General features: G+C 46.9%; 2 protein-coding genes across 5 annotated transcripts; both read right to left on the reverse strand.

Moving 5' to 3' along the window:
• Window positions 1–706: 706 nt before the first annotated feature.
• Aurkc (aurora kinase C) lies at window positions 707–9,306 on the reverse strand. Of its 3 annotated transcripts, XM_037202106.1 has the most exons (8): window positions 8,865–9,306; window positions 8,673–8,776; window positions 8,098–8,131; window positions 7,682–7,873; window positions 6,835–6,973; window positions 4,064–4,212; window positions 1,728–1,902; window positions 707–991 (listed from the first exon to the last, which is right to left on the reverse strand). In XM_037202106.1, exons 3-8 carry the CDS (start codon window positions 8,118–8,120, stop codon window positions 821–823), a joined length of 849 nt encoding a protein of 282 aa, XP_037058001.1. In that variant the 5' UTR covers window positions 8,121–8,131; window positions 8,673–8,776; window positions 8,865–9,306; the 3' UTR covers window positions 707–820. The 3 variants fall into 3 exon arrangements, with proteins under 3 accessions (XP_037058001.1, XP_028714904.1, XP_028714903.1); XM_028859071.2 differs by lacking the exon at window positions 8,673–8,776; XM_028859070.2 differs by having other exon boundaries at window positions 8,673–9,306.
• A 2,659-nt stretch (window positions 9,307–11,965) lies between these two features.
• Window positions 11,966–25,292, reverse strand: LOC114684474 (zinc finger protein 264-like). Of its 2 annotated transcripts, XM_028859068.2 has the most exons (4): window positions 24,930–25,292; window positions 22,822–22,948; window positions 17,515–17,610; window positions 11,966–13,890 (listed from the first exon to the last, which is right to left on the reverse strand). In XM_028859068.2, the coding sequence occupies exons 1-4, from the start codon at window positions 24,954–24,956 to the stop codon at window positions 12,335–12,337; spliced, it is 1,806 nt and encodes a 601-aa protein (XP_028714901.1). In that variant the 5' UTR covers window positions 24,957–25,292; the 3' UTR covers window positions 11,966–12,334. The 2 variants fall into 2 exon arrangements, with proteins under 2 accessions (XP_028714901.1, XP_028714902.1); XM_028859069.2 differs by lacking the exon at window positions 17,515–17,610.
• Between the last annotated feature and the right edge of the window lie 55 nt (window positions 25,293–25,347).

The following is a 25,347-nucleotide window of genomic DNA, read 5'->3' on the forward strand; positions in this document are numbered from 1 at the left end:
TGAGACTGCCATTTTTTTCAATGTAAAATGTAGACTAGAGAGGGTTGAGGGTGGGTCTGCAACCTTGGCCAAAAATCTGGGCAAATGTAAAGATGAGAAGAAACTGGGCACTCTGGAGGACCCCAGACGTCTACACATACATCGACTCTCCTTATCCACCCCCTTTTTCACTTATTACTTATTTTGTATATGTGTGGTGCAGGCGTGGCTCTGTACATGAGTGGAAGTTCAAGGATTACAATCCCCACCACCCTGGTACAAGCTGGGCACAATGATGTGCATCTGTGATCTTAGCGTTGGGGAGCTGGAGATGGGAGGCTCAGTGTTCCTTGACCAGCCAGCCTAGCCAAATCAGTTGAGTTTCATGTTCAGTTCAGAGACCGACCATCTCAAAACATGAGATGAAAGCCGGGCATGGTGGTGCACGCCTTTAATCCCCAAACCTGGGAGGCAGAGTCAGGTGGATCTCTAAGTTCGAGGCCAGTCTGGTTGACAACTGGAGTTCCAGGACAGCCAAGGCTGTTAACACAGAAAACCTGTCTCGAAAAAAAAAACCAACCAAACCAAAAATGAGATGGAGGGCAATAGATTATCTACCTGATGTGGACCCTTCGCCTTCACCATCCCCCACCCCCTTCACCCCCGCCTCCACCACACAGTTAAGACAAAAGATTCTACCAAATTGACGTACCAACTCACACAAACAAAAAGATATTAAATCAGGTTTAATTAGCATCTTCAATGAGAAAACAAGCAAAACAGATGAGGTAACAGAGCCTGGAGAGCTCCCTGAATAAACACAAAGGAATAGGGGCAGGGCTCAGGAGGCAGGCTGACTACAAGGAGGCAGGATCCTACGAGAGTGGGCCCGGACCCAGGGGTGCTTCAGGATCTGGGCCAGGTCCAGCCGATCGGAGGGATGGTACCTCAGAAGCTTGGAGATCAAGTCTTGGGCCCCCACAGGCACTGAATGAGGAAACCTCAAATCCACCTAATGAGGCCGGGGAAGAAGAATGAGAATCTAGTTAATCTCTTTGCTTAGTTCTCTCCTTGTTCTGTCAGTCTCTTCAGGGTACCTGTGGTGATATTTTATTTGTGCTTTAACAAATAAAGCTTGCCTGGAGACCAGAGGAAAAAGCCAGCCACTATATTAAACATAGAGGCCAGACAGTGGTAGCACAAGCCTTTAATCCTAGCATTTGAGAGGCAGAGATTTATCTAGATCTCTGTGAGTTCAAGGCCATCCTTCCTGGCCTAATAAGACACTGTCTCAAAAAAAAAAAAAAGCTAACCATAACACAAATTGCTAACCAGTATTATTAATTTAAAAAAAAAAAAACAAAAAACAAAAAACCTGGAGCCAGGTATTGGGTTGAAAGCTGAAAGATCAGAGAGCAAGCCAGCCATGTCTTACCTCTAGGAACTCCTCAGCCCAAGAGCTCTATCACTTCCTGTCTGTCTGTACAGACCTCCAGACCTCTGCAGTTAACTAGTGATAGGATTAAAGGTGTGTGCTACACTGTCTGGCCTCTCTGTCTAATCTAGTGGCTGTCTCTGTCCTCTGATCCCCATAAGCTTTATTTGTTAGAGCACAAATAAAAATTACCACCACAGGTACCCTTCTGGCTATAGCAGATATAGTCTTTTGTAAACACTCCAACCCTCAAAGGCCCAGGAGCTCTCACTGTCTGCCTCCCTGATGAATGCCCCACATGTGGCCGTCTCACCTTGAGGATGCGTTTGTATGTCTCGCTGTGAGTGCTACTCTCGAAGGGTGGATTTCCCACCAGCAGCTCATAGCAGAGCACCCCAATACACCACAGATCCACCTTCTCATTATATGTCCTCCCTTCGATCATTTCTGGGGGCAAGTAGTCCAGAGTCCCGCACATTGTCTTTCTCCTAGGGCAGGACAGAGAAGGGAGTGCTGTGTGTGCATAGACTCAGAATGAGGGAAATCCCCGTCCCGCCCCACTCAGCTTCCAAGGAAATGGGAGACCTAGGGACATCCTAAAGAGTCCCCTCCTGGGCAGGCAAGGTTTCAGAAACACCATTGTTAATATGGATCAAGATTCAGCGCGGCTGTGGGAGGTGACTCCGTGGGTAAAGCATGTGCACTGAAAGTCCCGAGGACCAGAGTTCTATCCCCAGAACCCACATAAAGCTGGGTGCATGTCTATAGTCCCAGTCTCTGAGAGTGAGATGGGAGGCAGAGGAGAATCCCTGGAAGCCTGCAGGCCAGTAGGCCAGCTAGCCTGACTATGAGCAGCCAACAAGAGACCCTGTCTCAAATAGGATGGAAGGTGAAGAGCCACACGCGAGGTTGTGCTCCGACATTCCCCCATACACACACACACACAACACGGCACACATGTGCCTGCACTCATACATGTGAACACACGTGCAGACTTTTAAGATTCAGGGAAGGCAGATGGGTCTAGTGGTGCACATCTCTAATCCTAGCACTTGGGGAGGTTTAGGTAGGAAAGAGTACTATGTGTGTGAGGCTAGAATGAGCTACAGGCCAGACACCATGAGAAACTGTTAATCAGAAGGGAGGGGGGGCTGTTCTTCTAAAGGACCCTAAGAACCCTAGATGGATTTCCCAGCACCCATATGGCAGCTCACAACCATATACAACTCCAGTTCCAGTGGATCTGATGCCTTCTTCTGGTCTCCACAGGCACTGGGTATGATAAGCGGTGTACAAGACATACATGCAGGCAAAACACATAGTGTGGGATAATGCTCCTGTACACTGTAAAGATTTGTCACTACCACTGGTTTAATAAAACGCTGATTGGCCAGCAGCCAGGCAGGAAGTGTAGGTGGGATTACCAGATGAGGAAAAGGCTGGGAAGAGGAAAGGCAGAGACAGAGTCGCCACCCAGAGGCAGAGGAATTAAGATGAGAATGCTGGACTGAAAAAAGGCACCAAACCAGGTGGCTAAACATAGATAAGAATTATGGGCCGGGCGGTGGTGGCACACGCCTTTAATCCCAGCACTCGGGAGGCAGAGCCAGGCAGATCTCTGTGAGTTCGAGGCCAGCCTGGGCTACCAAGTGAGCTCCAGGAAAGGCGCAAAACTACGCAGAGAAACCCTGTCTTGAAAAACAAAAAAAAAAAAAAAAAAAAAAAGAATTATGGGTTAATTTAAGCATAAGAGCTAGAGTTAGTTATAAGCCTGAGCAATAGGCAAAACAGTCTTATTAATATAAGTCTCTGTGTGTTTACTTGGGTCTGATTGGCTATGGGACCAGGTGGGACAGAAAATTTCATTTACAACACCCATGCACATAAGATTAAAAATGAAAAAACCAAAACCCCAAACAAACCCAGAGAAGGCAAATACTGTAAGGGAAAATACACTAACCCCATGCTTTCAAATGATTCAGTTAGGGTGTAGTAAATCACACTGAGATAGGATGACTGCTCTAAGTTTGAAGCCAGCCTGGTCTACAGAGTGAGGAGGGAAGATTTGGAACATAATGATGGTATATCAAGAGGACCCAGGCAAATGTAGTTTATCAACACAGAAAAGTACATTTCTGGAATGCTTACTAATTTTACACAGAGGAATCTTATGGGCAAAGGCAAATACTAATAAAAACCAGAAAAGGTCTGGTTGGGCCTTGTTTGTGTGTGTGTGCATGCCTACACATGCACGCGCACAAACACACACACACACACACACACACACACACACACACACACACACACACGACATTCGGTGTCTCTATTGCTCTCCAGTTTGTTCCTTGAAGGCAAGGTTTCTCACTGAACCTATACCAGTCATTTTTGCCAGGCTGGCTGCCAGCAAGCTTCCAGGATCCGCCTGTTTCCACCCCTCAATTTCGTGCTTACACAGGAAGTGCTCTTACTCAGAGTCACCACTCCACCCAATTCTTTCAGTCTGCCAATGCACTAAAGGTCTGCATTTGGAAAAGACGGTGTCCAAATACAAGCCCCTGTTTGAATCTGGGTCTTACATGTGAGGAGAATTCACCCAGGTGAAAACTCCTCAAAGGTTTGAGGGTCCCACCCCGATCCCATGTGGCCTACCTGAGAGAGGGGGTATGCACAGACCAACCAAAGTCCGCGATCTTCACCTCACCCCTGAACCCCAGCAGGAGATTCTCCGGCTTGATGTCCCTGTGAATCACCTTCTTCTCATGACAGTAGGTCAGGGCATCTGCCAACTCCTCTATTATCTGTGTGAACAAAAGCAATCTGGTGGGGGAAAGACTTTTACAGCCTCCCTGCGAGGTAGAATAAGCATTATGAATTTTAAGACCGCAATGGAAGCTCACTTCTTGAGGTAATTCCAATATTTCCTTTTTTTTTTTTTTTTAAGATTTATTTATTTATTATGTATACAGAAGAGGGTGCCAGATCTTATTACAGATGGTTGTGAGCCACTGAGTGGGTGCTGGGAATTGAACTCAGGACCTCTGGAAGAGCAGTCGTGCTCTTAACCTCTGAGCCATCTCTCCAGCCCACAATATTTCTTTGTGTGTATACACATGCATATGTGGAACCCAAGGACAGTCTTCAGTGTGGCTACTTATTGTCCACCTTGTCTGTTGTTTTTAAGACAAGGTCTCACTGTATAGCCCAGGTTAGCCTTGAACTCATGAGCTCCGCATGCCTCTGCTTCCTGAGTTTAGGATTAAAGGTATGCACCGCTATGCTATGCCCTCTTGGTTCCCCCATATCTTTAATGTAACACCATGGTTATAGCTTTGAATGGACACTAAAATGGACTGGTCCTCCCCGTGGACTTGGCAGAACAAGTAGCCAGATACAGAACCTGTGCTTAGCCAATCAGAACTTTCCCCAAAGAATCAGTCTCAAGGGAAGGCTAAAGGAATCACTCATTTTGCTGTCCAGTTGACCCAACTACTGCTGATGGGATAATGGCTGCTTATGGCTTCCCTTTTAGCGCCCTATACATTTCTAGGTAACTTTTTTTTTTTTTTTTTTTTTTTTTTGAGATAGAGTTTCACTATGTAACCCTACTGGCCTAGAACTTGATATGAACCAGGCTGACCTGAATCCTATCTTCTGCTCAGCTTCAAGTGCTGGAATTAAAGGTCTGCAAAACTACATCCAGCTAGCCTTCCAATATATGTTTATGGTTCCATTTTCTGTATGACAGAGTTGGACCTTTTATATACTATTCTTTTTTTTTTTTTGGTTTTTCAAGACAGGGTTTCTCTGCGTAGTTTTGCGCCTTTCCTGGAGCTCACTTGGTAGCCCAGGCTGGCCTCCAACTCACAGAGATCCGCCTGGCTCTGCCTTCCGAGTGCTGGGATTAAAGGCGTGCGCCACCACTGCCCGGCTAATATACTATTCTTATTACATTTATTTATTGTTTTTTGTGTGGTTGTATGTATGTGAGTGCATGCACAGGTCCCAGGCTACCTTCTGGATTTGTTCTCCTTCTACCATGTGGACCCCAGGAGGCCAAACTTACATGATCAGCCTAGGCAGCAAGTATACATACCCCTGAGCCAGCTTTCCAACCTAAGTTAGAATCTGATGCTTGGTAATAAAGACTCCAGGTATGGTGCAGTATGACAGCTGTGTCAGGTATCAGAGGCAAGAGGATCTCTGAGTTTGAGGCCAGTCTGGACTACATATATAGCATTCCAGGTCAAGGCTACTGTCTTAGTTAGGGTTTCTATTGCTGCAATGAAACACCATGACCAAAGAGCAAGTTGGCGAGGAAAGGGTTTCTTTGGCTTACACTTCAGCATTGCTGTTCATCACTGAAGGAAGTCAGGACAGAAACTCAAAACAAGGCAGGATCCTGGAAGCAGCAGCTGATGCAGAGGCCATGGATGGGGTACTGTTCACTGGTTTGCTTCCCATGGCTTGCTCAGCCTGCTTTCTTATAGAACCCAGGACCAGCAGCCCAGAGATGGCACCACCCACCATGGTCTGGGCCCTCCCCCATTGATCACTAAATGAGAAAAGGCCTTAGAGCTGCATCTCAAGGAGGCATTTCCTCAACTGAGGCTCTTTCCTCTGATGACTCTAGCTGGTGTCAAGATGACACACAAAACCACCCAGCTAGTTGAGACCCTCTCTCAAAAAAATAAAATAAAATAAAATCCAAACTATGAACACTAGTATTCTAGAACTACTACCAAGGGCCACACACGAGAAACTGGACCACCAAGTTATATCTCAGCACCCCAGAAAAAAAAATTTTTTTAATGGAAACAGTCCAAAGCTGGGTGCGGTGGCAGATGCCCGTCTTCCTAGCAACTCAGGATGCTGCAAGTTCAAGCCAGCTTGGGCTATACAGGAGTTCCAAGTCATTCTCGGCTATATAGCAAGACCCTGCCTCAGGAAAAATACAGCACCCTGAGCCAGGCATAATGGCCTATGTCTATAGCACTTGTGAGGCTCTCCCAGGAGAATCACACATTTCAGATCAGCCTGGAGATTCTGGGAAAGCCTGAGCTAGCCTGGGTTACAAGATTCCCCCAACTGAAAAAAAAAAAGGTGGGTGGTGGTGGTGGTGGAATGAAGGCCAGCAAGATGGCTCAGTGGGTAAGGAAGCTTTGCTGTGCAAGCCTGGTGACCTGAGTTCCATCCCCGTCTCCCATGCAAAGGTGGAAAAAAGAAAGCAGACTATTCCCCTCCAAGCTGTCTCATGACTTCCACAGAGGCAGCACTGTGGTATGTATGTCGTCCCCATCCCCCCCACATCACACACAAACACACACAGTGAATTAAGAAAAAGTGGGAAGGGGATATTGGCAGGCACAAGCAATAACTCATCATCACAGGCCGAGCCCCGGCCCCAGAGCTACCGCCCTCACCGTGGCTGTCCGCTGCTCATCTAACGTGTGGTTCCTCTGAAGCTCCTTATAGAGCTCGCCCCGTGGGGCATATTCCAGGACTAAGTACACCCGGCGAGCATCGTGGAAGTAGTTGTACAGGCGCAGGATATTCGGATGTCTGAGGGAGGGATGAAGCGTCAGGGCAGATGGCATGGAGAGCACAAGCGTTTTACTAATGCCAACCTAAGTTCCACCCCCAGAATCCACATGGCAGAGGGGGAGAACCAACGCCTGCAAGTTGTTCTCCACACTGTGACACACGGGCCCATGTGCCACACCACCCCCAATTCAAAAAAAAAAAAAACTACTTTTACCTGGGTGGGGGTGGCACTTGCCTTTAATCCCAGCATTTGGGAGGCAGAGGCAGGTGGATCTCTGTGAATTTAAGGACAGCCAGGCAACACAGAGAAACCTGTCTTGAGAAACAAAACAAACAAAATCAACTATTTGTGTCTCATTGTGTAACCCTGGTTGGTCTTGAACTCACTGTAGACACCAGGCTGGCCTTAAACTCAGTGATCTACCTGCTTCTGCCTCCCAGGTGCTGGGGATAAAGGAATGATTAAAAAAAAAAATGTCACCGAGGAGCAACAAACGGAGGTCTGACATCTGACCTGCACAAGTGTACACACACAAGACTGGTGTGTCCACACTGGGAGAGAATGTTACATGCTCTAACTGGAATGAGCTACAGAGAAAAATCTTCAAGGTGAAAACAAAGTTCTTATTTGGGGCTCGTGGAGAAGGCCAAGTTCAGGTCAGGCTAGCAAGAGGGAAGCAGGAGCTTGAAATTCCCACCTGGGAGTCCCGCACAGACCATGCTTACTGTAGGTGCGCCTGGATCTCCACTTCCCTTCGAAGCTGGTGCTCCAATCCCTCCTTCTCTATCTGGGACTTGAAGAGGACCTTCAGGGCCACAATGAAATGGTTTTCCTTGAGCCGAGCCAGGTACACATTGCCAAATTTCCCCTTGCCCAGAGGACGCCCGATTTCAAAGTCATCGATGGTGAAAAGCCTCCTGAACAGAAGGAAGAGATGACCACATCTCAGAGACTAGGAGAGTTAGGGACCCCCAACTACTTACTCCCCCCCTTCCTCATTCACTCTGCTCCCAGGCCCAGCACTGGGAGTTCAATGGGGGAAAACAGCATCTTGGATTCATCAGCCAAAGCTCCACTGGCCCAGCTTGCTCTTCACCCGAGTGAGTCTTTTTTCTTCTAGATACCGTGGCGAGGCACTCACCTGGTTGAGGCGCTGGGCTCCATCTGGCCAGTGGCTAAAGGAAAGAGGGAAAAAAAAAAACCCTGCAATCCTTGTCTGTGGGGGGTGGGAGGTAGGACGGTCACAAGTTCAAAGTCACCCTCCGCTACATAGCAGCTTTGAGGCCACTTGGGCTCCAAGAGACCCTGTCAGAGACTGCAAGATGGAGAGGTTAAGAATATAAGAGAAGTGTGTGTGGGGGGGGAGTTGGAGGAAAGGACAAGGAAGGGAAAGAGGAAAAGAGGGAGGGGAAGGAGAAAGAGAAGGACTGCAGAAGGAGAGGAAAGCGGGGAGGGAAGAGAGATAGAACCGAAGAGGAGGGACCGGAAAGGGAAGGCTGAAATCTCCAGTGCCCATGCACCCCACCTGACGGCGGATCCCAGTCCTTTCTGCCCTTCCTCTCTCTAGTATCCTGTTTCTGTTTAAGACAGGGTTTCATGGTAGTCCAAACTGGCCTCTAACCGCGTCCATCCCCTGCCTCGGCCTCCCCTGTGTTGGGATGGCACACACCAGCTACCACCACCCTGGTTTTGGATCCCGGTTCCTATCCCTCTTACTTGTGGGCGAGGCTGTCCCCGAGGGAGGTCACCGTCTCGGCTAAACTCTGGGGAAGAGGTGACCGCAAGCTGAAGTCCCGCTGGCTGCTTGGGTCCAGGGGCCCCTGGAAAGGGGTGGGCGAGCAACGCTCCGGCTGCGGCCTCTCCAATCGCCCAGAATGCCCCACCACGCCCAGGACACGGGCGACTCACCTAGCAGCAAAATCCGCTGGAACAGCGGCGCTCAAGCCGTTTGTAGAACGCGCCTGGTCCGGGACTAGCTGACTTCGCCTGATCCCGGTTGGTTGATCTTTCTGACGACAACCGCATACCCAATAGGGTAGAGCCCCGATGGTGCTCGGCCAGTAGGATGGTGGGGGCGGGACCAGAGGATCTCTGGGAGCCTAAAGTCTCTGGGAAGGAAGGTACGTAAGCGAGGTTTGCAGAGATCAGCAAGCGGCGCGGTGGGTGTGTCAGTGCCCGTACAAATGAATGTCCATCAACTTCAGGGACCTCGCTGTTAGAAATACTAATATGTCTTTTCTGTAAGTACTACAAAATTTGTGTTTATTAAGATAGGGAGTTAAGGGTTGGGGATTTAGCTCAGTGGTAGAGCGCTTGCCTAGTAAGCACAAGGGTTCGGTCCTCAGCTCCAGAAAAAATAAATAATAATAATTAAAAAAAAAAAGATAGGGAATTAAAACCTTAAAAAAAAAAAAAAAGGTGGTGGCGCACGCCTTTAAACCCATTGGGAGGCAGAGCCAGGGGGATCTCTGTGAGTTCGAGGCCAGCCTGGTCTACAGAGCGAGATCCAAGACAGGCACCAAAACTACACAGAGAAACCCTGTCTCGAAAAACAAACAGACAAAAACAAAACAAAACAAAACAAATCCCATCCATGTAGGGCGGTGGTGGAGCACGCCTTTAATCCCAGCACTCGGGAGGCAAAGGCAGGCGGATCTCTGAATTCGAAGCCAACTCGGTTCGAGCAAGTCCCAGGACAGCCAGGGTTACACTGAGAAACCCTATCTGGAAGAACAAAACAGATAAACGAAAATCCTACCTACTCTGTACTTTTGTTCAAGTGTTTTTGTTTGTAGTTTTGTTTCCACCACCACGCTTTTTTCCCCCCTCGGGACACAGTTGCGTTATGTAGCTCTGGGGTCCTGATGCTCATGTAGACCAGGCTGGCCTCGAATTCACACGGAGATCAGCCTGCCTCTGCCTCCCAAACCCTGGAATCAAAAGCATGTGCTCCACTATCCCTGGCCTATCCAAGTGTTTTAATTCTCCCTTCCTAGTAAAACTTTTGTTTACGCAAAGGCTCACTGCTTGCTTTAGGAATTTGATGACCTGGAACAGTAACCCATCACTTTCCTCTATTTCTTCTTTTCAGACTAGCCAATTTGAGTAAGATTGCAAAGTCTAACCCCAGCCAATGGGGCAGGGGTGGGGTGTGGGGGGACGACACACAAATACAATAACAAAAAACACCACCTGAGTGAGAATGAAGAAGCAATTACATTTCTTGTCTCCACATGTGTGGGATTTTCCAAGCCCACCCAGTTAATCAAAGTGTTGGAACCAGGACCAGGAAGGAGCAGAATGAGAATCCTGAGTGCTTGTGAGAACACTCCAAGGAAACGAGTCTTGTGACCTGAGGAATTATTCTTGGCATGTGTTTTCATGCCCCTCCCAGGTGTAGTGGATAGGAGTGAGTTTACCTCAAAAACACTTCAAATTGAATTCATTCAGACCAGGAACAAGACAAATTTTGCAGCACATCAATTGAAAACACAGCAAGATTTCGAGAGGTGGTGGTGCATGCCTTTAATCCCAGCACTCAGGAGGCAGAGGCAAGTGGATCTCTGAGTTCAAGGCCAGCCTGGTCTACAGAGCGAGTTCCAGGACAGCCATGTAAAAAGACTGTCTCAAAGAAATTTAGCAAGATGATTTCTGATAGGCAGTGATAACTGCTGTGAACAGAGGAGAAAACCTCTCCAGAATTTACACATACCTGTTGTAAAGGAAAGGAGGAAGGATGGTGTCTCCTGTGTGGTGCTGGGAATTGAACACAGGCTTGTGTTACACTCTATAGATAAGAACTCCCTGGCTCTCTATTTATTTATTTATTTGGTTTTTTGAGTCAGGGTGTCTCTGTGTAGCTTTTGGAGTCTGTCCTGGAACTTGCTCTGTAGACCAGGCTGGCCTTGAATTCACAGAGATCCGCCTGGCTCTGCTTTCCAAATGCTATGATTAAAGGCATGTACCACCACTGCCCCACTCCATTTATTTATGTTTAAAAATTCTTTTTATTAATTTTACTTACATGTATTTTGCCTGCATGTATGTCTATGTGCCACATGGCTACACTATGCCCTTGGGAACCACACAAGAGAGCATTGGATCACCTAGGAGGAGAGTTACAGATGTTGTGAGCTGCCACGTGGGTGCTGGGAATAGAACCTGGATCCTCTGGAAGAGTAGCTAGTACTTGTAAGCACTGAGTCAATATTCATGGGTGCGTGCATGTGTGTGTGTGTGTGTGTGTACCAAGGCCTCATTCATGATAGTCAAACATTCTCACTGACACACATCCCCAACCCTTGTCCTCTTAATTTTAAGTAAGACAGATTGTCTTCCTTTTCCTTAAACATAGATTACCCATGTAAGTTACTTATGAGGCAGGATAGACTGACAAGCATTAGCCAAGCCTCCTTTGTGGGGCAGGTCTGTAATCCCACATATTGGAGAAGCTGAGGCAGCAAGATAAAAAGGTCACGTGAGAGGGCTCAGTGGATACAAGTGCTTGCTGCCTGGTCACCTGAGTTAGACCACAGGAACCCACTTGTGGGAGGGGATAATCCCACAGAGATGTCTTCTGACCTCCACACACCACCTTGGCACATGTACCCACATGCAACACACACACACACACACACACACACACACACACACACAAATAATTTGTTTTTAATGTGTTCAGATGTTTTGCCTGAATGTATGTTTGTGCACCACATGCATGCCTAGTGCCTGAAGTGGCCAGAACAGGTTTTCTGATCCTGTGGTGAGCTGCCACGTTAGTGCTGATAATTAAATCAGGGGCCTCTGGAAGAAGAGACAGTGCTCATAACTACGGAACCATCTCTCCAGCCCCATGAAAGCAAGAAAGAAAGTTCAAGTCTAGCCTGGGCAACTTAGTAAGAACCTGTCTCAAAAGAGAGTTAGGAAGTCAGGGTGTAGCTCAGGGGTGCGGTGCTTACCTAGCACGAGCACATAGTAACTCAACAGCAACAAATGAACAGAGAAGACACAAAAGGGCGAAGGCCTTTTACCTCCGAAACACCCACCTCACTCCAAGTAAACAGAGGAACTGACATCAAAGTGTCATAGATTTGTCAGGGAGACCTGGGAGACCTGTTTTTATTTTGGTCTACATCTGCTCCTTTGTGAAACAATTCCTGAGAGAACACTGTAATGTAAACTAGGAGAGAGACACGGCTGAAGCTTTTCCTATATGAAAACAAAACAAAATCCCAAACCCCCATACCATGGGTCTCTTCCCTGAGTGAATTTTCATGGAAAATAAGGCTACAAAACTGGGGTCTGCTGCCAATGTTGGTCTTCAGATGACGAAGAATATTCTGCGACAGGAGCTCTTTTATTTCTCTCTCTCTCTTCAGTCAAGACACTTGTGGAGTTTCTCTTTGGTATAAACAATCAGATGCTGAGGAATTTGTTTCCTGTGACAAAAGATTTCCCTCAGAGGTTAAATTCAAGAAGTCTTTTCCTAGAAGGAGTTCTCGGAGGGTAACGGAGGTGTGTGTGATTGTGAAAGGGCTTCCCTCATGTGACACACTGCTACAGTTTCTCTCACTGTGCATCCTTTGATGCTGACTGAGGGATGAGCTGCGGCTGAAAGCCTTTCCGCATTCACTGCACTTATACGGCTTCTCCCCGGTGTGTATAATGGCATGACGAATGAGGTTTGTGCTCCAGCAGAAGGATTTCCCACACTCAATACATTCAAAAGGCTTTTCCCCACTATGAATCCGCTTGTGCCTCGTAAGGCCTGACATACGAGCAAAGGCCTTCCCACACTCCACACACTCATAGGGCTTCTCTCCAGTGTGGATGCTGAAATGACGAATAAGGTCTTTCCGATTGCTAAAGGCTTTCCCACATTCTCTGCACTCAAAGGGTTTTTCTCCAGTGTGGGCCCTTTTATGCAAGATGAAAGTGGAGCAGTGGGTGAAGGCTTTTCCACACTCACTGCACACAAAAGGCTTCTCCCCAGTGTGAATGCGCTGGTGTCTCTTGAGGTACGACCTGTGGGTGAAGGCTTTGCCACACTCGAGGCACTCAAAGGGCTTCTCCCCAGTGTGGATGACATAGTGGTGGATCAAGGCTGCACTCTCAAGGAAGACTTTCCCACACTCACTGCATTCGTAAGGCTTCTTTCCAGTGTGCGTCTGCTGGTGCCACAGGAGGTAGGACCTGTGCTTAAAGACCTGTCCACACTCAAAGCACTCGTACGGATTCTCCCCACCATGAATGACACAGTGTCTAAGGAAACCTCCCCTATGTCGAAAGACTTGTCCGCATTCTGTACACACGAAAGACTTCTCTCGCGTATGTCTCCTGCCATGCAAGACAAAGTTGGAGCGGTGTGTGAAGGACTTCCCACATTCACTGCACTTATAAGGCTTCTCCCCACTGTGGATCCGCTGGTGCTGGGTAAGGTACGACTTGCGGTTGAAAGCCTTTCCACATTCCAGGCACTCGTAGGGCCTCTCTCCAGTGTGGATCATCTGGTGCTGAAGGAGATGAGTGCTCTTTATGAAGGTCTTCCCACATTCTGTACACTCATAAGGCTTCACTCCAGAGTGGATTTTCTCATGTCCAGCAAGGAGGTGTTTCTTATTAAATACCTTCCCACAGTCACTGCATTTGAAGACAGTTTCCTCTTCCTCCTGTGTGGGCGTTGGGCACAATTCCTCAGCTGTCCCTACATCATCTGGTACAGGACCCATTTTCCCAGGAAGTTTCTCCACCTGGGCCTCTGTCTCTTGTATGAAGAGTCTTTTCTGAACTTGTGATGGATCATTGTGGCCTTTGGTTTGCACCCATTGCAAGCCTCCTGGGGTTCTTATTGTTGACTTTTCCTGGAATGAGATTCCCTCAGACAGTTTTGGCTTGTAAGTGGTAGATCCTATGGACTTGGTTTTTCCACTGTCACCTAAAACAAATTCAATGCACAACAGGGAATGTGAGTAATAACATCATAGAAAAAACAAAACCATGCTATTGAAAATACATGAGCACACCCTGCCTTCCAAGAAGATAAAAATAGTTCCTCTCTGCCTACTATATTATCTCCAAAGCCTAGGTTAGCAACTTTTTTTTCTGGTCCTTGGATTCTAAATGCTGTGAAAGGGAGATGTCGAGGGAGAAACTGGGTCAGGTCTTTCAAGGAGTTGTTTTCAAAATTACAGGCTGGATGTGGCTTGTCAGAGTGATACTGACACCTTGAGGAAAAATTTCTCTAAGTGAACCAACTAATACTGTCTCCATGGAAGACATGGAATATATATGATGAGAAAGAAAGCACCCACTGGGAGCTCAGCTTTTTGTTCAGCATCATAGGAAATAACCTTCAAGTACCAGAGGTGTTCAGAATTCCTTTTCAAATTCATTATGCATTCCTAAAACTGGTAAGTGGTGTTATGATATTGTCAGTGGGAGGTCCTGGCGGGTAGAGCCAAGGTGCCCCATTGTGGGTGAGAGACAGAGATGCCATGCAGAGAGCACTCAGGGAAGAGTTTCATTTGGTGAGGGGGAAGAGAGAGGGGAGAGAGAGAGAGATAGGGAGAGAGAAGGGAGAGGGGTTCAAGAGGTGCACACCTCGTGGGAGGAAAGCAGAAGAGAGAGAGGAAGGGGGGGTGTTTTTTCCTTAGAATGAGGCTTTTACTTCAGTATGCAGGGCGGTGCCAAAGGGCTGGGATTTCAAGGGGCAGGTCAGACTATTAAGAAGTGATTTTTCTTTTCTTTTTGTTTTTCCACATAGGTACTTCATTTCTGGCCGACAAGCAATTTACACAGAAGAGATGACTCAGCAAAAGGCATGGCTATACAAGAAAAGCAAATAAACTGGGCGGTGGTGGCGCACACCTTTAATCCTAACACTTGGGAGGCAGAGGCAGGCGGATCTCTGTGAGTTCAAGGCCAGCCTGGTCTAGAGAGTTGAGTTCCAGGAGAGCCAGGGGTACACAGAGAAACCCTGTTTGGGGAGGAAAAGGGGGTTGGGAAAGAAAAGCAGATTATATGATTAAAAGGTTTGGAAAGCCAGACATAATGGTGGATTCCTTTAATCCCAGCACTTGGGAGGGACAGGCAGGTGGATCTCTGGAGTCTGAGGCCAGCCTGGTCTACAGAGTGAGTTACAGGACAGCCAGGGCTACATGATAGAAACCCTGTCTCAAACCCAAACAAACAAAAAACCAAGGTTTCATTTGGGCTGGAGATACTGTTCAGAGAGTAAAGACACTGCTGGCTGTACAATCCAGATGAGAAAACTATCTTTGGAAGAGGAAGGAGAAAACCAACTCCACAAAGTTGTTCTCTGGCCTTCACACATGTGCTACCCCTCTCTAATAATAAATTTTAAAAATTAAAAAAGCAATTAAGGGCTGGAGAGATGGCTCAGTGGTTAAGAGCACCGACTGTTCTTCCAGAGGTCCTGAGTTCAGTTCCCAGCAACCACATGGTGGGCTCACAACCACTTGTAATGAGATCTGGTGCCCTGTTCTGGCCTGCAAGGACACATGCAAGCAGAATACTATATACATAATAAATAAATAAATCTTTAAAAAAAATTATCAGCCTAAGCCTGGGCTACAGAGTGAGTTCCAGGAAAGGTGCAAAACTATACAGAGAAACCCTGTCTTGAAAAAAACAAAACAAAACTGTGGATGGTACCTAGCTTTAACAACTCCAGGGTAGAACATAGTAGGAAGACAGGGGCAAGGGATTGACTTTTAGTGTCTGAAGGACTCTCATGAACAAGATTGGAAAGGGTAGTAGAGAGAACAGAGTTGTGGATGGAAATCAGCAGAATAAGAAAGGACACCTTTCCCCTCGGTGTCTGGAAGGAAATGGGAGGAACAGTTACTAGGTATGACTAATGTGAGACAAAGGCCATGCATACCCTCTTCCACATGGGCTGCACAGGTGCATTAGAACTCTCCAGGAGCCGGGTGGCAGTGGCGCACGCCTTTAGTCCCAGCACTCGGGAGGCAGAGCCAGGCGGATCTCTGTGAGTTCGAGGCCAGCCTGGTCTACAGAGTGAGATCCAGGACAGGCTCCAAAATTACACAGAGAAACCCTGTCTCAAAAAAGCAAAAAAAAAAAAAAAAAAAAAACAACAATAGGCAGATGACAGATGTGCCAGTCCCTGAACAGCTGAGTGACACAAAGCTCCCAGCTGTCCACTCAGACAATGGAATGAGTGAGAAAAAACCACTGAGTCTGGAGTTAATGCTAACTTAGTCATACTTATTGTCAGTCGTGGTTTGAATGGCAGTGTCCCCCACAGGCATTTGAATATGTGGTCTCCAGTTGGTGGCACTCTTTAGGGAGGCTTAGGGGGTGTGGCATTGCTGGAGGAAGCACATCACTAGGGGCAGGTTTTGAGGTTTCAAACACATCCCCAGTGTGTTCATTGCTTCCTGATTGTGACTCAAGATAGGAGCTTCTCTAGGTGCCAGTTCTGCTGCTTGCCATCTCGCTTCCCTGCCATGGTGGACTCTTCTCCCTCATGAACCTTAGCCAAGTAAGTGCTTCCTTTTATAAGTTGCCCTTGTGATGGTGTTTTATCATAGCAATAGAAAAGCAGGCAGAGGGGGTCCCGAGACAGTAGCTTCTGAGGAGCAGTAACAAATGGGGCAGGGCGGGAGAATCAAAAGAGCCACAGATCGCAGGGTTCCATGGCTTCAGATCCTGAAGTGATACACTAAGTATCCCAGCAGGCTGGAGAGATGGCTCAGTAGTTAAGAACACTTGGTCTGAGGAGATGGCTCAGAGGTTAAGAGCACTGGCTGCTCTTCCAGAGGTCCTGAGTTCAATTCCCAGCAACCACATGGTGGTTCACAACCATCTGTAATAAGATCTGGTGCCCTCTTCTGGCCTGCAGGCATTTATGCAAGCAGAGAATACTATATACATAATAAATAAATCTTTATTTATTTATTTATTTTTATTTTTTGATTTTTCGAGACAGGGTTTCTGTGTGTAGCTTTGTGCCTTTCCTGGAACTCACTCTGTAGGCCAGGCTGGCCTCGAACTCACAGAGATCCACCTGGCTCTGCCTCCCGAGTGCTGGGATTAAAGGTGTGCACCACCACCGCCCACCACCCGGCTAATAAATAAATCTTAAAAAAAAATGAACATTTGGTCTTTCAAAGGATCTGAGTTCAGTTCTCAACACTCCCATCAGGCAGCTCCTAACAACAGCCTGTAACTTCAGCTGCAGGGGATCGGTGCCCTCTTCTGGCCTTTGAGGGCACCTTCACTCCTGTGGCAAATACTCACAGACACATAAATAAAAAGAAGCTTCCCGGCGGGCGTGGTGGCGCACGCCTTTAATCCCAGCACTTGGGAGGCAGAGGCAGGCGGATCTTTGTGAGTTCGAGGCCAGCCTGGGCTACCAAGTGAGCTCCAGGAAAGGCGCAAAGCTACACAGAGAAACCCTGTCTCGAAAAAACAAAAACCAAAAAAAAAAAAAAAAAGAAGAAAAAAAAAAAAAAAAGAAGCTTCCCAGGAGACCCCTGGTCCAGACCTGCAGGCCCTTCCACTGGACTCTTACCTGAGCGGGTACTTTGGGAGAGGGACTTTGCCACTGCCCACGGTTCCTGCCCTTGCTCCAGCTGGCACAGCAGCTCCAGTTTGGGAACAGGATACCCTTCAGGGAGAACAAAAAAGCACACGGAGATTTTGGTGAAACAAGATAAAGACCCTCCATCTCACTGGATTTGGTCTGGATCTTGGATGAAGCTGCTCCCATCTACACAAAAAAAAGTGAAACATAACTTAGAAGCTAGAAGTTTGCTAACCCACACTAAACAGTCCATCAGGAACTAATACTTGGCTGGCAAGATCACTCAGTAAGTAAAGGCACCTGCTGCCCAAACCGAGAACCTGAGTTTGATCCCTGGGACTCACAAGGTGGGAGGAAGAGAACCAACTCCCACCATTTGTTCTCTGATCTTCGCACACTGTAGCATGCATGTACATGTATGCACACATTTTTAAAATGTAATACATTTTTTATTTGATTTTTCTCTCTCTCTCTCTCTCCTCCTCCTCCTCCCTCCTCCTCCTCCTTCTTCTTCTCTCTCTCTCTCTCTCTCTCTCTCTCTCTCTCTCTCTCTCTCTCTCTCTGTCTCTGACACTAGGTTTCTCTGTGTAACAGCCTGGCTGTCCTGGAACTCACTTTGTTGACCAGGCTGGCATTGAACTCACAGAGATCTGCTCGCCTCTGCCTCCCAAGTGCTGGGAGTAAACCATGTGCCACCATGGCAGGCTTGTTTTGTTTTTTTCAAGACAGAGTCTCACTATGTAGCTCTGGCTATCCTGGATCTCACTATGTGGACCAGGCTAGGCTCGAACTCACAAAGATCTGTAGCATGAATTCTAATTGGTCTTATTACTAAAAAACCAAAGCCAGATATTGGGATAAATGCTGAAAGATCAGAGGAAATAAGTCACAGCCACTTCTCATCTCGCCAACTCCTCAGCCGAGAGGGGAAGATCCTGTATCCACAAATCCTCAGACTGAATGCCCATGAGTCCTTGGCCAAAAATACTGAGTTCCTGTCTCTCCTGCCTTATATGCCTTCTCTGCCCAGCCATATCACTTCCTGTCCTAACCTTCCTAGTGCTGGGATTAAAGGCATATGACTCCCAAATACTGGGATTAAAGTTGTGAGCCATCACTGCCTGGCTCTGTTTCTCCTTTAGATTGGATTAATCTCTTGTAGTCTAGGATGGCCTTGAACTCACAGAGATCCAGATGGATCTCTGCCTCCCAAGAGCTAAGATTAAAGGTGTGTGCTACCACTGCCTGGCCTCTATGTTTAATCTAGTGGCTGGCTCTGTCCTCTGATCTTCAGGCAAATTTTATTTATTAGAATACAAACAAATTATCACCACATTTCCCCTTTTTTGTCTAAAATAAAAGGTTATAACTAATATAAAACTATATACAATAAGTACAATAACTATTATTATATATATATACATATACATACATACATATATACATACATATATATATATATATATATATATATATATATATACAGTCAAGAATTACATTAACAATGACCAGTCCAGTAACACTGAATTTGACAAATTTAGAGAAAATACTCCATTTTTTATCCTATTTTGGTGAATCCAAAATGTTGTACCTAATTCACTTTCTATCCTAACTTGTATTACCAACCAAAAACTATCTTTTGATGTCTTTCAAACTTATATACTTTATACCTCTTTAGTGAGTTTCTTTTCTAAATTGTTAACAAGGAAAACTAAACTATCTAGTCTTCAACTCCATCAAAGACTCAAGAAGGAAATAATACTGAGTAAGCAGGAAGTGCAAACAAGCGACTTCCAAAAAATGTGAGAAATGACAGAAACAGCTGGCTGCTTGAACAGTCACACAAAGTTCCTCTGCAACACTGGGGCATCCATCTTCAGCCTACAGGCCTAGAATATCTGACAGAATTATCTGTGAAGGATTTTCTGAAGGGCTGTCCCACCTTGTCTTGGCAAAGTTTCAGGGAAGCCTGTCTATGCAAGAAAAATCTGCCTCAAAAACCAGAACAAACAAACAAACAAAACAAATAAGTTATCTGTATTAGTCTGTTTTTTTTCTGCTGTAACGAAAGGATAATACAGTGAACAATATATAAGATACCAGGTTTAACTCACTCTTGAAGACTGATAGTCTACCTCAGTAATCCCACTGGTTTGCTCCCATGGTTGAGGAGAAGCTGGAGCAGATGGATGATGAGGCAGGTATGACACAGCAGACAGGAACAGTCATACCCTTTATAACTGCCCACTCTCACAGCATCTAGCTGGGCTCCCAAAAGAACAACAGTGGGCGAAGGAATCTATTAACCACTACTGTGATGGTTAGCTCTGTCAACTCAACACTATGTACAATTACCTAGGAAGAGAATCTCATGAGGTATTATATACACTGGGTTGGCCTATGAACATGCTTGTCAGAGGATTGTCTTAATTAAGTTAACTGATGTGGAAAGACTCAGCTCAGTGTGGAGGCAGCAGTCCTGAGCTGTAATGAGCTACAACCCCATTCTTCTTTTTTTTGTTTTTTTTGTTTGTTTGTTTGTTTGTTTTGTTTTTTTTCAAGACAGGATTTCTCTGTGTAGCTTTGGTGCCTGTCCTGGATCTCACTCTGTAGACCAGGCTGGCGTTGAACTCACAGAGATCCACCTAGCTCCAGAGTGCTGGGATTCAAGGTGCGCCACCACCACCTGGCAACATCCTCATTCTTAAAGTTCCCACTATCTCAACAACTTCGTGTGGAAGGACAATCCTGCCCTCACAAAAGCCTGGCACACAAAGCCAGTATGCATCTTCGCTGATGGAAGTTTTTAGTAGATGCAATGCAAAGTTTTGAGATGTGCATGGTGATGTATATATATGCCTGTAACCCCAGCACCTGTAAGGCTGAAGCAGGAAAATCACTACAAGTATGAGGGTAGGCTAGCCGGGACTATCACTGTAGATAGTTTCACCTCAAAAAATGGAGGTGTGTGTGTGTGTGTGTGTGTGTGTGTGTGTGTGTTGGGGGGGGGGGAAATGAACAAAGTTTTATAGTGTTCTTCCTATAAGCCAAGGACTCAATATGGATTCTATTTCAGAATTTTCTCACAGCATCATAACCATTATCAAGACCATTTTATACATGGACAAGCCAAGGCTCAGGTTTCACCACAGGGGGGTTGTGAGGGAGAATGGATAAGACAGAATCCTAGGCCCAGCCATCTCTTTTCTACCTGCTGTTTACCCATGAGTGCAGGCACAACTGGGATGCTAATCATGAGGCTCTTAGTAATGGCAGTGGTGCCTGGGACCCAAATGGCTGACAGACACACATGGAGACTGTAGTGCCACGCTGTTCTGAACCCTCTCCTGTAAGGACTTATTTACACTGACAAGAGCCATGGAAACGGACATTCAGTATGTTCACATCTAAACAGATGATGCTGGGACACGGGGGAGTCGGATAGCAGGTCCAGGGGGACACGGTTTTAAGGAGCAGAGCTGGGGACTGGAGAGAGAGCTCAGTGGTTAAAGCACTCACTGTTCTTGCAGAGGACCTCGGTTTAGTTCCCAGCACCCACATGGCAGCTCAGAGCTGCCTGTAACTCCAGTTTCAGGGGATCCAACATCCTCTTCTGGCCTCCATGGGCACTGCTTGCACGTGGTGCACATATTGACAGGAGGGATATACACATGGACACAAATTTTAAAAATAATTGGAAGGTGAAAAAACCAAGGAGCATCGCTGGGCCTGGACACCAGAGACCTGGCTGCAGACTCTGGACTCCCAAGTACCACAAAATGGAGAGAGCCACAGACACCCCAGGGGGGCTCAACAACGGAGATAGGGTAGTAGGTGGAGATGCGGCAGGGCCTCAGACAGGCAGATAAATTATCTTCAGTAGCAGAGGTCAGAGAGGGACACACTCGGTGATCACGCTGCAACACTTCACTTCAATTTTAAGAAAACTGTACATTTAAGCCAGGTGGTGGTGATGGTGGCGGCGGCGGCGGCGGCGGCGGCGGCGGCGGCGGCGGCGGCGGCGGCGGCGGCGCACACCTTTAATCCCAGCACTCAGGAGGCAGAGGCGGGTGGATCTCTGAGTTTGAGGCCAGCCTGGTGTACAGAATGAATTCCAGGACAGATGGGATACACAGAATAACCCCTTCTCAAAAAAAAAAAAAAAAAGTTTTTGTATCTGTTGGGGGTGGCGTGTCATGATGTGTGTGTACATGAAGGGCAATAAGAAGACAAATTGTGGGGCTCAGTCCACCATGTGAGATCTGAGAATCAAACTCAGGTCACCAGGCTCGGTGGCAAGCACCTTTACCACTGAGCCACATCACAGGTCAGAATATTTAATGGTCGGGAAAGATCTTGTGAGAAGATGCCGACTGTGCTGAGAAATGGTAGCCACGTGAAATGCCGCATCATGCTAAGAACTCCCTGAACAAAGGAAAATGCCTAGTGTGCTACCTTGATGGGGAGCAGGGAAGCCAGAAAGACTGCCACAGGGTGAGTCTCAGGCTGATGTGAACATGTGAAAGGAGACCATAAGATCTTATTTATTTATTTGTTTGTTTGTTAAGATTTACTGTGTTGTTTATGTGTGTATCTGTTACTTCTCTTTTGTTGTGATAAAATACCATGACCAAGGCAACTTATAGAAGGAAGAGTTCATTTCAACGGGGTAAGAGTTCGCAGTAGTAGAGAGACATGGCAGCAGGCAGGCATGGTAGTATGGGTAGGAAGCTGAAAAATCCTATCGCTAGCTATAAGCATGAAGCAGAGTGAATCGGAAGGAGGGTAAGGCCTTAAACTCTCATAGCCCAACCTCAGTGATGTGCTTCCTCTAGCAAGGCTGCACTTTCCCATAACCTCTCCAAACAGCATCACCAACCAAGGACCAACTTCAAATGCCTGAGTCTATGGGGACATTTCTCACTTAAACCACAGTGTGTGAGTGCGTGCATGCATGCATGTAATTCCAAAAGGACTGCCTGTGAGTTTGAGGTCACAGTGTGATTCCAGGTCAGCCCGAACTGCAGAGTGAGAAGATCCTGCTTTTAAAAAGCTGGGGTAGGGTAGGGTGGGGGGCTTGCGAGCTGGCTAAGTGGGTAAAGTTGCTTGTCACCAAGGCTGGCAACTTGAGTTTGAGTCCTAGGACTCTTATTCTGGGAGGAAAGCACTAGTTTCTGCAAGTTGCCCTTTGACTCCCACACATGTGTGTGCCTGTTAACACATTTATACATATGTGTACAAAATAAATAAAATATATTTTTAAAATATTTTTTAAAGTAGAGTAGAAAGCCTTACCCAGAGAGACCAGGAACCCAGAGATTTCCAGCATCACCTCCTGGTAGAGAGTCTTTTGAGCAGGGTCCAGCTGCCCCCACTCCTCCTGGGTGAAAGCCACAGCCACATCTTCAAAGGTCAGAGACACCTTGCAAAGTCAAACAGAGGCATCAGTGTTAGCCTTGGGGTTCGATGAGAGGAGCTGGCCCATGACTCACGGAAGCAGATTAAGAGGGACGAAGGCCCAAACCACACAGGGCATCTTCACGCCCATGTTCCACTGTGGGTTTTGGGGGGTTAGGGAGAAAATGCCTGGAGAACACAGAGGTGTAAGGAGACAAGGATCCTGTGTTAAGAGTCATCAGAGCCTGGCAGCTCACACCTATAACCTCAGAACTTCAAGGCTGAAGGTAGGATGATTGCTATTATTTCAAAGCCGACCTGGGCTGCACAGTAAGCTCAAGGCCAGTCTGGACTACATGAGTCTCTCTCAAAACAAAAAAGAAAACAACTGGGCTGGCAAATTGGCTCAGTGGGCTAGGGCACCTGCTGCTAAGTTTGCTCACCTGAGTTTGATACCTGGGACTCATATGGTAGAAAGAGTACTGACTTCCTGAAGTCCTTTGACCTCTGCACTCAGGCTGTGACATGTATGCACACACACGCCCCATAAATAAGAAAAGTAAAAAAAAAAAAAAAAAAAAAAAAAAAACCAACAAAAAATATACCATAAATAAATAAATACACATGAAAAAGATCACTACCCCAAACAAAGTCAGAAGGACAGACAACAAAAACATGTGGACTACAAGATGTGGACAGTAGGATTCTAGAAAATCAGAAGAATGAAGACATGAAGGTAATACAGAGACAGGTACAAGCAGAGCCTCTCCATGATGTTTCTCTAGGGCTGCCAGGGTGGCTCAATGGGTAAAAGCACCTGCTGTCATGCTGTTCCAATCTTAGATGGTCTTTTAATAAGAAAACCCAGAGCCAGATATCAGGGTGAGAGCTGAAAAATCAGAGTAGCAGAACAGCCAGCCACTAGTTCTCACCTCTACGAAATCCTCAGCTTAAGGAGAGTGCGTTCCTGTTCCCTCATGCCTTATATACCTTTCTCTGCCCTGCCATAGTACTTCCTGGGATTAACGGCATGTGTGCTTCCCAAGCAAAGACATGAGACCTCAAGTGCTGGGATTAAAGCTGTGTGCCACCACAGCCTGGCTCTGTGTCTAATCTAGTGGCTGGCTCTGTCCTCTGATCCTCAGGCAAGTTTATTAGGGTACACAATATATCACATGTCAAGCCTGATGATCTAAATTCCATCCCTGAAACTGACATGGTAGAAAATGAGACACAACTCCCTTAAGCTATCCTCTGATCTCCTTACCCACGCACACACATGAATGCATACACACTGAATAAATGTACAAACAAAACAAAAACAGTTCTATCCGACAATAGGATTTTTTTCATTTACTTATTTTTATGTGCACAGATGTTTTTGCCTGCATTGATGTCTGTCTGTCTGTATGAGGGTGCCAGATCCTCCAGAACTGGAGTTACAGACTGTTGTGAGCTTTCAGGTGGGTGCTGGGAATTAAACCCAGGTCTCCTAGAAGAACAGCTGGTGCTCTTAACCACTGAGCCATCTCTCCAGCCCCCAACAATAGGAATTTTTAAAAGAGAAATTCTCCAATGCTCATTGTGAAAATTGTCTTAATTTCCCATGGCCTTTGAGGTCACCATCATCAGATGATGTGAGTAACTCGAGTGACAGTGAGTGACTCGAGGCTAAAGGAGCTTTACCAGCTCACCTGGAGCCACTCAGTACTACCAAAGGCAGGGACCACACACTGGCTTAAGGTTGTTGTAACAGTAATTCTGACACTCCATTAACAGCAAAGAGAATCTAAAGTGACAAGCTCATTCCAAAAAGGAGTTGCAGAGCTGGAGAGCTGGCTCAGTGGCTAACAACAGTGGACCTGAGTTTGGCTCCCAGCAACCGCTGACGAATTAAGTCTCCCCCCCACCCCCACCGTATCCAAAAGAATGACAGCGGTAGAGCTCCATCCAGGGGGGCTGTCTCGGTTCCCTGAGCAGAGATTTAAAGCTCACAGGCCACTCACCTGCGTGTGGTCCTTCCCGGCCGCCATAGTCGGACTTTTCGGGGGAAACCGAGGGCCTTGCAGACCTGGGCCGAATCTCCCCAAGCGCGTCCGGCCTTGGCCCGGTAACCACGGAAACCGGCCGTACTCAGGACCGCGGGGTCTTCCGTGGAAATGACAAACCTGCCCTCAGCCGTTGCCCTTGGGGGCTGCAGGCTGAGGGACGAGGGCTGAGAGGACCAGACCACACAGATTCGGACCGGCTTCTGGGGAGAATTCTTATGTTCCGGTCCTTTTCGAATTCGGCCCCAGGCCTGAACACTGACCCTAAGGTTCCCGATGTGCAATTAACTTAAACCCCTTGGGAACCGATGTGCGGAGACAAAAAGCGTCCGTGGTGAGCAACCCGGAAGTGCTATCCGTTCTGGTCCATTATTGG

The sequence above is a fragment of the Peromyscus leucopus genome, chromosome 1 (assembly GCF_004664715.2).
Source record: "Peromyscus leucopus breed LL Stock chromosome 1, UCI_PerLeu_2.1, whole genome shotgun sequence".
Taxonomy (NCBI): domain Eukaryota; kingdom Metazoa; phylum Chordata; class Mammalia; order Rodentia; family Cricetidae; genus Peromyscus; species Peromyscus leucopus.